At 49.6% G+C, this 13,196-nt stretch overlaps 1 protein-coding gene across 2 annotated transcripts in view; it reads left to right on the top strand.

Moving 5' to 3' along the window:
- Positions 1–2,146: 2,146 nt before the first annotated feature.
- The window catches only part of DNAH9 (dynein axonemal heavy chain 9), a gene marked incomplete at its 5' end in the record, with an annotated part of 326,297 nt that continues 315,247 nt past the window's right edge, over positions 2,147–13,196 (top strand). For both annotated transcript variants that reach the window (XM_080827022.1, XM_080827021.1), the window contains 3 exons: positions 2,147–2,566; positions 10,594–10,790; positions 12,661–12,819. In XM_080827022.1, coding sequence (XP_080683148.1) covers positions 2,147–2,566; positions 10,594–10,790; positions 12,661–12,819 — 776 coding nt within the window. The remainder of the gene's footprint in view (positions 2,567–10,593; positions 10,791–12,660; positions 12,820–13,196) is intronic.

The following is a 13,196-nucleotide window of genomic DNA, read 5'->3' as shown; positions in this document are numbered from 1 at the left end:
AGGTGGGTTTTTAGAGGAAGAAAGCAAAAGCTGGGTTTCCCACTGTTCCGGAGCCTTCTGTCTCGGACAGTCATCTTCAAGTCATCTCCACGGGCTCCTGGCTTTCTATTTTTACGTATATTGGGCCAAAAGGACAATAAGGATGAAGGGCAAAATAGGTCCTGGTTGGGGTGGTAGAAACTTTATGTGGAGGGTTTACGGGAAGTTAATGGCCCCAAAGTCTCTCTGTCTATAAAACCTGATCAGGATTCACACATTTGGAGACCTTCAGCATTTAGACAATATCATAGCTTCCTCTCTGCAAAATAAAAACTCTGCAGAGTTTTACGATATGTGTAAGAAACCCCCAACACTTCTGTCCCTGATGCTTTTTTTTTTTGCAACATCAATCATCAAATTCATCTTTTTTTTTTTAAAGATTTTATTTATTTATTTGACAGACAGAGATCACAAGTAGGCAGAGAGACAAGGCAGAGAGAGAGGAGGAAGCAGGCTCCCTGTGGAGCAGAGAGCCTGATGTGGGGCTCGATCCCAGGACCCTGGGATCATGACCTGGGCTGAAGGCAGAGGCTTTAAGCCACTGAGCCACCCAGGTACCCCCAATCATCAAATTCATCTTAAAATCATTCCAGTGTGGGGCACCTGTGTGGCTCAGTCGGATGAGTGTCCGACTCCTGGTTTTGGCTCAGGTCATGATCTCAGGGTCGTGAGATCCAGTTCAGCTCAGGGTGAGGCTCCGTGCTCAGTGGGGAGTCTGCTCAAGATTCTCTCTCTCATGCCCTCTGTCCCTCTCCCTACTCATGCATGCTCTCTCTCTCTCAATAAATAAATTAAATCTTTAAAATAAAATCATTTTCGTGCCTCTGCTTGTCCCTCTACTCACAGTTGGTCTGCCTACTATTTAACCTAGCAGTGATAAAACACTCTTTACAAACACAAAGATTCCTTTTCTATTGGGAACGTTTTCCATCATAGGACCTCCCGTGCCCTGGTTATCACGAAATCAATTGTTTTACTTTTTAGCTACCAACTTTTCCTGAGGGCCTCTTAGCTGAGTTGCCTTTGGTAAGTGCTTATTCTGTTAATGTTCCTTTGAAGCCTGTTACATACATTCTTTTTTTTTTTTTTTACCAGAAATTTCTGCAGTTTCTGGTTGGTGACTAAAATCGGGGTGGTAGGGAGAGGGCAAGCTCATTTCAGAGCGGCTTCATGCCACCAGGCTGTCCCCGTCCTTGTTCCATTCTCCCCTCAAGGGCCAAGCTATTTATATCCCCCTAATGAAGAGGAATTCAGCAGGTGACAGATGATAATTTCTGAGGTAAGGAAAGGTGCTTCACCTTATCCTTTTTTGAACACAAGATCTAGGTATATCACAGACTCTGTATATTTAAAAGCACTTGTATGCACATAAAAAGAATCGACCAGGGTCAGATTGATGGAAATCAGAGTAATCTCAGAGTTTGAGTCCCTATCTGTCAGATTGAGCACACACTTAAGGCACGAACAAAACAAGCCACTAATAAAATCCTTTTTTAAAAAAATAATGGATACTGAAATTCTAAAACTGAGCTAAAATTAAATCCTAGTTTAATATTAAATAGTAAATTAAATAAAAATTCAGTACTTCAGCTGCACCAGCATATTTCAAAATGCTCAGTAGGCATATAAACACCATTCTAAAGTATTTAAGTTATCACGGAAAAGAAATTTAAAAACTTCACGGAAATCGCTTACGTCTGTTTTATGATTGACGTAGTTTTCGAGTTTGAATTACACATTTGGGGAGTAGGTTGGAGAATCATCATATTTTCAGTGTCTGGAGACCTCTCAAGAATTTAATCTGATCTTGGCCAACCTTTTATACACTTGCCCTCCCCTCCACGCACCGCGTCAATAAACCATTGCCCTGCACCGTCACCCGTGAGCCCCTGCAAGCACAGAGACCAGGCACTAAATAGGAGCGGCGGCCGGTTTCCTAGCAACAGCGACGCGACCCCGCCCCTTGCCCAGGGCGTCTCTCTCTTACCTGGCGGAGCTGGGAGGGGCGGGGCCGGGAGTCTCGTGTCCAATAGGAGGGGAGCGGAGGCGGGAGTCCGGGCCGCGTCCGCGTCGCCAGGGAAACGGCTGCGGCCGGCGGCAGCGCGCGATGCCGGGCGCTGAGGAACCCGCCGCGCGGGCTGCTGAGAGCGCGGACCCGGAGCCCGGCGCCGCCGACCCGCGCCTGGGACTCCTGGGGGCCTACGTGGCCCTGAGCCTGCGGCCGGCCGCCGGCGCCTGGGAGCGCTGCGCGGGCACGGCCGAGGCGGAGCGGCTGCTGCATGCCTTCCTGGGCCGCGATGCTGAGGGGGGCCCGAGGCCGCTGCTGGTGGTGCGGCCCGGGCCCGGGGGCCTGGCGGTGCGACCGGGCCTGGACGCGGGGCCCCAGGCGGGCCCGCCTCGCGCCAAGGGGCTTTTCTTCCTGCGCACCGGGCCCGAGCCGCCGGGGCCCCGCAGCCTCCGCGGCGCCGTGCTGTGCGGGGACGTGCCCGCCGCCCCTCTGGAGCACCTGGCCGCGCTGTTCTCCGAGGTGAGGGGGGGCGGACGGCCCGGAGGCCCCGCGCCCGCGGCCGCTGGGGAGGGGGAGGGGAGGCCGGGACGGAGGGGGCGGGGCCGGGGGCGGGGCCGGGGACGGGGCTAGAGGGGCTGGGAACGAAGCCCACCTGAGCTGTGGGGGCGAGCTAGGGACAAGCTGAGGAGGGTCAGGCTCACAGTGAGAAGCTCAAGGGGCTCTGACTTGCGTCGGTCCTGGTCTGGGGCCAAGCCAAAGTCGGGGGAGGCTGGAGTCTGAAGAGTGCCTGGTGGGTCCTGACCGTTTTTTAAGGCGGTGTATCTCTCAATCCCTCCGTAAACTGGCGCCCGGGGAGACAGGTAGTGGTGACCTAGGGGGCATCTCGAAGGGGCCAGCGAGGCAACGGAGCTGAAAGGCTATCCACAGTGCCTACCTGTGGAGGGGAGTTGAAGGGAGAGGTGGTTTGGTTGTGATTTCATCTCATTCATAAATCTCACAACGGTGGACCCAGTATCAGCCCTGTGCCGAGATAAGAAGTTGGGGCATCCATCCGGTTGGCAATGTCCAACAGGTGTTTGGAGGGGTCTGCCCTGAGCTCAGGGAGGAAGATCCCCGGAGATGTGGATTCTAGGGAACTTCTGTGACAGCGCAGCTCAAGCTGAGAGAGTGCAGGAGGTCCCAGAGAGGGTGCCCCAGGCGAGGTTCTTGGGACGTTTCGACCTTTCTGGAATGGGAGTAAACGTCCCTGTAAGTTGAGGGTGTGTGTTCGGGAAGCGTGATGCACTGGGTCCTGCGGCTCAGAAAACAAGTATTAATGGAGTATTGGTTATATGATGTTTTGTGTGAGCGAGGCTATCGGGAATACCAAAGAAAGAGAAGACAAGATCCCACCCATGCAATTAATCCTATATTTAAAATATTTAAAACTCCTATGACTGGGGAGGAGATAGAACTCTATTTAAAGTTGGCCACAGTGGGGAGCCAGGTCCTGGAGGTTCCCTGCTAGGCCGGATGTTAGTCCTTTAGTTGCTTTATCAGAAAGCTCTGGGGAGGGGGGAATTCCAAGGAAGAGTTGCCCTGGGTGGGGGGAAGGGAGCCCAGAGAAGCTAGGGTTCTCCCTAGTCAGGAATGTATTTCAATCTTTTAACTACCCCAGTGGCTTTACTGCCCTGCATTGACTGAGCGCCATCACCGCAGAGATCCAGGCTTCTCTCAAATCCCCTCACGAATGATGATGATAGAAGGAAGTGCCATTGTATTCAGAGAAGAGAGACATGAGTGTAGAAGAAGGATTAGGGGACATATACTTCAAGGTAACTTTCAATGTCCTGGGAGATTGAACAAAGTTTTTGTCGTGGAAATATACTTAGTATGTGTGGGGGATGGCGGCCCATCACAGAGTTGTGTCACCACCCAAGGACATGTACCCAGCAAGCAAAAGTAATTTGAATATAGTTCAGATCCTCAAGTGTTCCAGAATGTTCACTGGTGCGTTAAAAGAGACTGGAAACAAACTGAATGTTTATCCGTAGGGGACTGGCTGAATGAATTAAGGTCCATCTATAATTAAAAGAATGATTGCCATGGAATGGTCCTTAAGATAGTTTGTATTCATTGTGGCCAAAAAAAACCCACAGGAGAAAAAATTCACTGTCCCAACCATTTCCAAGTGTCCGGTTGCCAACCACACACACTGTTGTGCAGGGAGTCCCCAGGAACCCCCACCATCCTGCATGACTTGGTCTTTACCCACTGAACAACTCCCTGATTCCACCCTTCCTCGGGCCCTGGCGCCTGCCATTCTGCTTCCTGTTCCTATGAACTTGACCGCTCTGGGGACCTCATGTAAATGGAATCATGCAGTAGGTGTCCTTTTGTCACTGGCTTATTTCCTTTCGCTTGATGTCCTCAAGGTTCATCCGGGGTTGTACCATGTGACAGAATTATTTTCCTGCTTAAGGCTGAGTACTATTCCATTGTATGTGTATACACCACAGTCTGTCTATCCATTCATGCACGGGTGGTTGTATAGGCTGCGTTCACCTCTTGGCTTTTGTGAATAATGCTGTAATTTTTTTAAGATTTTATTTATTTGACAGAGAGAGAGAGAGCTCACAAGTAGGTAGAGAGGTAGGCAGAGAGAGAAGGGGAAGCAGGCTCCCCGCTAAGCAGAGAGCCCAATATGGGGCTCAATCCCAGGACCCTGAGATCATGAGCTGAGCGGAAGGCAGAGGCTTAACCCACTGAACCACCCAGGGACCCCAATAATGCTGCAATTTAAGATAAGTTTTTTTTTCCTTAAGATGCAGAATTATTGTATAGTCTGCCACCATTTCTGCTAAAAAGAGAAGAGAGGGAGGGAGGGAACAAGGGAGGGAGGGAGGAAGGAAGTAAGGAACAAGCACTCATTAACAGAGTAATTCACAGGTCTGAGAAATAGAACACTTATTCTTTTTAAGATTTACTATTTATTTTAGAAACAGAGAATCTCAAGCTGTCTTCCCACTGAGCAGGAAGCCCGATGAGGGGCTCAATCCCAGGACCCTGGAATCATGACTTGAGCCAAAACCGAGAATCGAGATGCTTAACCGACTGATCCCCCCAGGCGCCCCCAAAATTATTTTTAGAACACCTTGAGGGCTTAGCATTTCTCAAAGTCTCTAACAGCATCTCCCCTCTACTTCCTTTACACACCCTAAAGCTGATTGTGCTGCTTCAGTCCCCTGCTCCCCTCCGGTCCCCTCAGCCCCCCTTTCCCCTCCCAGTGTTCCTGGAGAGTGCTCCCGCTCTGCTCTCTCTGTGGATCAGCTTGGCTCCCCATATCCTCCCACACCCCACTCAGCAGCACTCAAGCCAGAGGAGCCCACATGACTGAGAAAAGTCCTCCTGTGCCGGGGGGGAGTGTGATGTCAGTAAGGGGAAGAAGCTATAAATTTCAACATCATTTTGTTACACTAGTGCAGGGTTTAAAAAAAAAAATGCATCCAAGAAATGTTTCTCGGAACTGACAAAACTTAGTAATTAGTTCCCTGCTGCTTGTCTTCCTCCTCCCAGCCACATCGTTCCCTGCTGCCAGGTTATTTTCCTAGAGCTCTGAGACTTGGATGCCGTTTCAGAGTTTTGGGGTTTTTTTTGAAGAGGGAGCGTGGGGATGTGGAAACTGATGGGCCTGGGTTCAAATCCTGGTTCTATGAACTCCATCAGTGTCATGTGACCTCTGGGGTCAGGGTCTAACTCTCTTGCAGGACTGTCATGAAATTTACAGAGAATGTATCAGGGCACTGGCAATAGTGTGCTAGCTTGTAGGCATGACCTAAGGGACAAACGTTACTGTCACTTATCCTACTTAGAAGTGTCCTCATGTCTCTGAGCCATCCTCATCTTGCCCTAGCCTGTCCCTGCTCTCCCTGGAGGAAAGCTGTATTCCCCCACAGCCCTTCCATCTCTGAGCCTGGAGCTGGAACAGGTGTCCTCACTGCTCGATTCATGCTGAAAAACCTCACTTTGGATCTTATGTCACCAGACAATGCCACCCTCTCCCCCACCATTGCTGTGTCATGGCCCGATGGCGCTGCCCCTGGCTCACTTTGACTCTTTCCAACACCACTCCTGCCTTAACACATGGCTACTTCATTAGACACATGAATGATCCTTCCAATAAGCTGGCCTCTGGGATCCTTGAACCTTCCTTCTCCAGTGATCTTGTCCCCCTCCCATCCCTTCCCCAGCCGTTCCTGTGGCCATTCCCAGACCTTGCACTACCAAACCACCCCCTCGTGATACAATTCCACACACCTCTTTCTCTGACCACAGCTCGTGTCTTTCAACCCACTTCCCCTAGCGTCCCACTACCCCGGGGCCTCTGGTCCATCCATCCCGCTGCCTTCCCACTGTCTAACTCCACACCATAATTCCAATGAGATCCAACGCAACACTCTGTCTGTTCCATGCCTGCACCCATGAAGCCGTGGGGCTGAGAAAAACCAGCCAGCACCGCTTTAAATTCATGACCCTGAACATGTGATAGGCCTCTTATGCTTCCCAGCTGACACCTCGAGCTTCCCATTTTCTTGCTTTTCTAGACCACTATTAGACACTTTTTTTCCCCCCTCAAATGCCCAAAATGCCTATCAACCTCATTCAATGGGATGCTTTTGCTTCTTCCTCGGGTTTTAAAAATGGAAATAATAGAATAAAATGTCCACAGATGCCTACATCCATCTCGTCTGCCCATATCCACACTCATTCTGTTCCACTATCCCTCCCATGGCGACAGGTGGACCGTCTGCCATCATCTGGCGACAACCCTAAGCCTCAGAACTGCCACTTCCTCTCTGAATCCCACCTGTTCTCTTCTCCTTAAAGAGATCACGCCAACTTCCTTTCCTCCCTCCTACATTCTTATTTTTTTTTCCTTCCCCACTAGCTATTTGCCATCAAACAAAATCCTCGTTCCTCCCGCCACCTATCGTCCCACTTGTGTGGTCCCCTCTACAGCGATGGGTCTGTTCCTGCCATGCCCCTTTCTTTTCCCGTTTCATCTGACCGTCACCCCCACATGGCATGGAAGAGAAAGTCAAGGACTTGTCAATGTCACCAGTGACCTCCACTTGGCTAAATGGCATGACCCTTTATCAGCCCTCTTCCTGCTTGACCTGTGTGGAGCATTTGGCACAGCTTGTGATGACCCAGTCCTCCAGGAAGCCCCTTTCTTCACTTGGTTTCCAGGACACCAGTCTTCTGGGTTTCCACCAGTCAGTCGCAATGGCCCCTTCTTTCCATTAAAGGTACTCCCTCTTCCTCCCGGCTTCCTAACATTGGAGAGCCCTTGGGGTCACTCCTTGGACACCCTGTCTTCTCTAAAGAGCCTCAATTCCTTGGGAACACTGGTTCACCTGCAAAGTTTCACAGACCACCTGTATCAGACTCATTTGTTATCTCCAGCCTTTGCTTCTCTGAGTTCCCAACTACCTACTCAATGTCCCCATTTAGAAGTCTAACAGATGTATGAGATTCTAATGTGTCCAAAAACACATTCCAGGTCTTCCCTCAAGAATGGACTCTACCCTGGCCTCCCCCCCATCAATTAATGGCAGTTCTGTTCTTCCTTCCTGCTCCCCAAGTCCCAAACTTTGAACTCATCCTGATGCCTTTTTTTGGTCTCACAACCCCACAACGAATCCATTAAAAAAATCATATGGCTGAGCCTTCAAAATGTATACGGAACCAAACCCTCTCTTACTATCTCCTCCATTCTCCCAGGTAACAAGCCATTGTCTTCTGTATTATAGCAATTGCTTGCTAACCCATCTCCCTTTTTCACTTTTGCCCCCTACAGTCTATTCTTAACACAGCAGCCAGTGATTCTACTAAAAAAAAGATGGCAGACCATTTTACTCCCTTTGCTCAAAAACCTTAAATGATTTCCATTCCTCTGAGATTAAAAATCAGAATCCCATAGGCAGGGCTGCTTGGGATCCATCCCCTTTACTGACCTCTAATCTTCTCATTCACCCAATTCCAGCTTCATGGACCTCCACAGTGCTCCTTATCACACTAGACATGCTGCCACCTCAGGGCCTTTGCACAAGTTATTCCTTCTTTCTGCAATATACTTCCCCCAAGGATCTGCACAGAACTCGCCCTGTCCTCCCACCTTTGTTTAAATGTTCCTTGTCAGTGAGACCCATACTAATCCCACCATTTATCATTATAATCTCTCCTGCCCACACTCCTCTGCTCGTCTGCTTCATTAATTAATTTATTTTTTGCAGAATGTTTTGTTTATTGACTGTCTCTCCCCTGAAATACAAACTTCATGAGATCGAGAATCCTTGTCTGATTTCCTCACTGATACACCTTCCCAGCACCTACGGCAGGACTAGCACGTAGTAGATGCTCAATAAATATTCATTGAGCAAATGAATGAATAGTTTTTCATTTCATAGAAAGTTCATGTTCATTATTTTTCTATCACCCAAAACCCTCAAAAATCCAACCCCAAGCCCACTTACCACTTTTCCTTCCTACACACCAGACCCTACAGAGGACACTGGGTATAAAAAACCAGATAAGGGGCACCTATGGGGTACAGTTGGTTGGGCATCTGACTCCTGGTTTCGGATCAGGTCATGATCTCAGGGTCATGAGAACGAGCCCAGGGTCTGTTTGAGATTCTCTTTCCTTCTCCCTTTGCCCCTCCTGCTTGTGTCCTCTCTCTCAAATAAATGAATATTTAAAAAGACCAGATAAGATATAGCCCCTGCCTTTGAGATCCTAGTAATATTCCTTCTCTCTCCTGTTAGGCCTCTTGCCCTGGGTCCAAGAGTGTCCTTTCTTGTCATGAATGAGCAGAGCTCCATTTGTAACATTTTCTCTGTTGGCACTCTCTGTCCACCTGTCCTTGTAAGTTCTCAGTTCAGAGACTGTTTCCAGATGCTCCGGGCTAAGGTCAGCCTCCTAGAGTTCTCCTGCTGGGTTCAGGTGCTTTGTTTCATAGCCACATGGACTTTTTGGTCATTTATAGAACCCAACAAACCAAATGAGTCTTTATTTCCATTACTTACTCAATTACCACATTTCCTGATCATCTTTTTTTCCCCCAGGATTTCTTTCATTCCCCTATTCCTTTCCCTTAGCTGTGAGATTTGACAGGCAGAGTTTCCTAGTAAGTTATACTAACTACAACTTTTTAAGTTTCAAGTGATCAAAACCTCCATTGAAAGTAGCTCAGAGGCACCTGGGTGGCTCAGTCAGTTACACATCTGCCTTCGGCTCAGGTTGTGATCCCAGGGTCCTGGGATTGAGCTCTGTATCTATCGCATGGGGCTCCCTGCTTGGCAGGGAGCCTGCTTCTCCCTCGGCCCCTCCCCCTGCTCATGTTTGCTCTCTCTCTGTCAAATAAATACATAAAATCTTTACACAAGGGGTGCCTGGGTGGCTCAGTGGGTTAAGCCTCTGCCTTCAGCTCAGGTCCTGGGATTGAGCCCCACGTCAGGCTCTCTGCTCACCAGAGAGCCTCCTTCCCTCTTTCTCTCTGCCTGCTTCTCTGCCTACTTGTGATCTCTGTCAAATAAATAAAATAAAATAAAGCCTTTTTTAAAAAAAATCTTTACACAAAAATAAAGCAGCTCAGAAAATTCGAGAGCAGCCTGATTCAGGAGCTCAAATGAGGTCACGGGATTTGGCCTTTCTCCATCTGGGAACTGTCTCCTCCTGTATTGACCCTATTCTGAGACTCCGTAGGGTAACAGGATGGCCACCGTTGTTCCAGACTAATAAAAAAGAGAACGTTCCCTTTGTCAATAAGTTCTGATGAGAGACTTTGACCCCCCTCTCACGGGCTCAGATTTGTTCATGTCCCACCGCTGGATCTAGAAATGAGTACCAACAACAAAAAAATAAAGAGGAACTAGGCCAGGTGGCCAAAACCCCAGTCGATGTTCGCTCTATAGGTAGATTCAAGATCCTCACCTTGGTTTACTTCTTTAAGGTGCCCGTTTTACCCCCTGCAGACAGACGGACATCCTTACCTTCATTTGTCCTCTGCTTTGCCTCCAGCTCCCGTGGCGGTTTCAGTCACCTCTAACTCACCCCGTTAATGAGGGAGGGGCCCCTGCCCAAGAGTTCTGGACCGATGAGACTGACAGCGGATTATTTGTTACCCATAGTCACCCCTCAGAAGAGGCTGCCGTGTTCCAAGGTTGCCCTTGGGAACACAGTGAAAAACCGAAAGCCATGGGAGGCAAGCTGGGAGGCATCCCGGGACTCAGAAATAGCAGCCACATCTGTCCCCTTAATGAGGAGGTATGTTTAGCTAAGGGACCTCATCCCCAGGAGCTGGGCAGCCAGGGAAATTGGCAGGTAGGCTATCCTCGACCCTCCCGTCTTACCAGATGTCCAGGCAGCCCAGAACCTTGGTTCTTAGTAGGCAGCCCTATAGCACAGGAACCCGCAAAACAGTTTCTGAACCTTTCTCAGATAGTCCTTCTTTAAAGTGTTCGAAGAAGGCCCACCTTTGCTGCCCCCCTGCACCTCTGTTCCAGGTGGTTATCCCCATCCTGGCCAACGAGAAGAATCACCTTGACTGGCCCCATGTGGTCCATCTGGATGTCCAGCGGCATGCCCACAGCCTCCAGTGCGACCTCCTGGTTCTCCTGGAGCACGTGAAGGGGAAAACCTTGCTGCCTCTCCCAGCGGGCACAGAAAAACTCGAGTTGGTGGCTTCTCAGATTGAGACCGTGTAAGTAACACCAGCCCGGCCATCTGGGGCTCTGCGACACAGGAGCCGCCGGTTTATCGGAATGTGTCCTTGACAACTTTGTTGTTCCCGACTCTGCGCATCTCCTCGTGCCGCGCACAAGCCCCTTTGCCACGGTCCCCGGACTGTGTGTGTTCTGCTAATCACCACCGTTGCCCCAGTCCCTGCCCCCGAAGTGTCTGAAGACTAACAGAATTATTTCAGGGCTGAGAGCAGCCACACTGATTTCAGGATCCTGTGTATGGGGATAGTGGCTCATCATCGGCAAGGACCCAGGGCCGGGGGTGGGGGGAGACAGCGCCCCTCTTCCCAGCATTTACTCGGCACATAATGTCACAGAACTAACTGGGGGCTCTTAATACAGCTCACACCCCGCTCCCCCAGCTGCTTGAGGCTTCTGGCCAGTCTTGGGGATTTTTTCTCTTTTTTTCAAACAGAAACAAATCTGGCTTCATGGAGACTTGAAGCCAGCTCCAAGATAGCTTTGTTTCTGACCTATGGGGATTCCCCACCCCCTTTTCTTTTAAGCCAGCCTGTGTATCTAAATGATACATATTTTTTTATCTTCTATCCAGCACTTCTGTCTGGGGCAACAGGCCACCTTGCTGTGTGTGCATGGTCTGCCATATTTCCAGGAGTTTGCAAATTCACTACCGTCTCCACTAGATATCCAGGGCCCATGATTTGATCTGGAGAAAAAGTAACGCACGGGATGCCAATGTACTTTGTAATGAGTTTTTGCCATTGGAAGTAATTGGCAACATATATAATTTGAAGCAATTTCCCAGTTAACTAGAAAACCTAATGTGGTTTAATAAAAATATTCAATTTTCGAAATAAATAAATTCAAATTACCCTTTTCCTGTCCCTTTTATATTTTAACATAATAACATTCAGCGCGTGGGTATATAATCATCGCAGGGTTGGTCTCGCTTTGTTCAAATTTGATAATTTCCCAGAAGGCTGGATTGTATTTCAGGGCGGTACGTATCTTCTCCTTTCAATACCTTCCATGATCACTTGGGCCGTATCACCGCTCAGCAAATATGAATTTAATTAAATTAAGCGAAGGTGGGTGTCGGGTAGGAGAACGCGGCTGATGGATTCTCTCTCTGTGTCACTTGTGTCCCGGGTTCATGGCATGAGCTGTCATCCATGGAGGCTTTGTGGCAAGATCACCAAAATGGGTTTCGGATCCTTCATCCCCTCCAACATACCTTGAGTTTTCTTCACTTACTTATTTTGGGAAAGCTGTATGACGGGGAGTGCTGGTTCTTCAGCATTCTGGAAAAGCCAGGACATCATGAAATTGCCCATGATGTCCAGATGGCCAGTGCTCTGCCTTGTGGGGGATGGAGCCTCCCTCCTCTTGCTGCAGAAGGCAGATCTAAGACCAAGTGAAGGAACTGGCGGAGAGACAGGTGTGGTTGGGTGCCGAGCCATATTTTCTCCCAGGACGGGCTGATCTACTAAGGATCGCACCACTTGGTCAAGTAGGGAGCTCCCTGACGTGGGTGGTACTCAAGCAAGGGCTGGATGGTCGTCCGGGTATCTTCCGTTCAGTGTGTTCTGCACTGACGGAAAGGCCCAGCGGGATTAGTCTTCAGGATACTGGTGAGCCCCTTGACCTTGAAATAATTGTGTACACGTGCTCACATCAGCATTTTGCAGAGAGAGGAGCCGTATTTTTCTTATGGACCCCCATATCAGAATCTGTCATCCAACAAAAGCTCAGAATGCCTGGCCGAGGTAGAATTTCCCAACTATTTTTTACGAGACTTGGAATTCTGCTGCCGGGGGGACATGCCGAGTTATTTCCGGTATCCCGAGAGACTCGTTGTGCCTTTCACAGCTGGGATTGTACCGATAAGTCCATCATCTACGCCCTTGAGTCGGCCGTGATCCAATGGAGCCGCCAAGTCCAGCTGGTGCTCAAGAAAAAGTCTTTCCAGCCCCTCCTGCAAGGGGAGAGGCCCACCCCCAAGGCGGAGTTGGAGTTCTGGAAGAACAGGTAGGCCCATGCTCCAATCCTGGGGCGTAGATGTCTTCCAGAGGACAGTGGCCTGGTGGGGCGGGGGGTGGGGGGGGTGGTCAGGAGCAGCCCCGGAGTCTGGTCCCACCCCCAGCTGTTTCTCATCATCCCCAGGCTGGGCAGGCAGCTCAGGGTTTCCTACCCACTGGAGGATGCACCCTTTCCTGGAGTTTCAATAGTCCCCCCTCCTTTCTGGAGCTCATCCTGCCTTCTGCCTTCTGCCTTCAAAGGTTCTTTCAACCAAATGTAAAATTAATGAAGTCTCTCTCATATTTTTCTTCTGCTCTCCTACTCCCTCCTCCTTGGACAGTCAAAGCTCCATGCACACACATTTTTTGTAAGGATCTGGAGAAAGA

Source organism: Martes martes (assembly GCF_963455335.1).
Source record: "Martes martes genome assembly, chromosome: 16".
In the NCBI taxonomy this organism is placed as follows: Eukaryota; Metazoa; Chordata; class Mammalia; order Carnivora; family Mustelidae; genus Martes; species Martes martes.
Note: the sequence above shows the minus strand (reverse complement) of the source record. Positions and strands in the feature narration are given on the sequence as shown.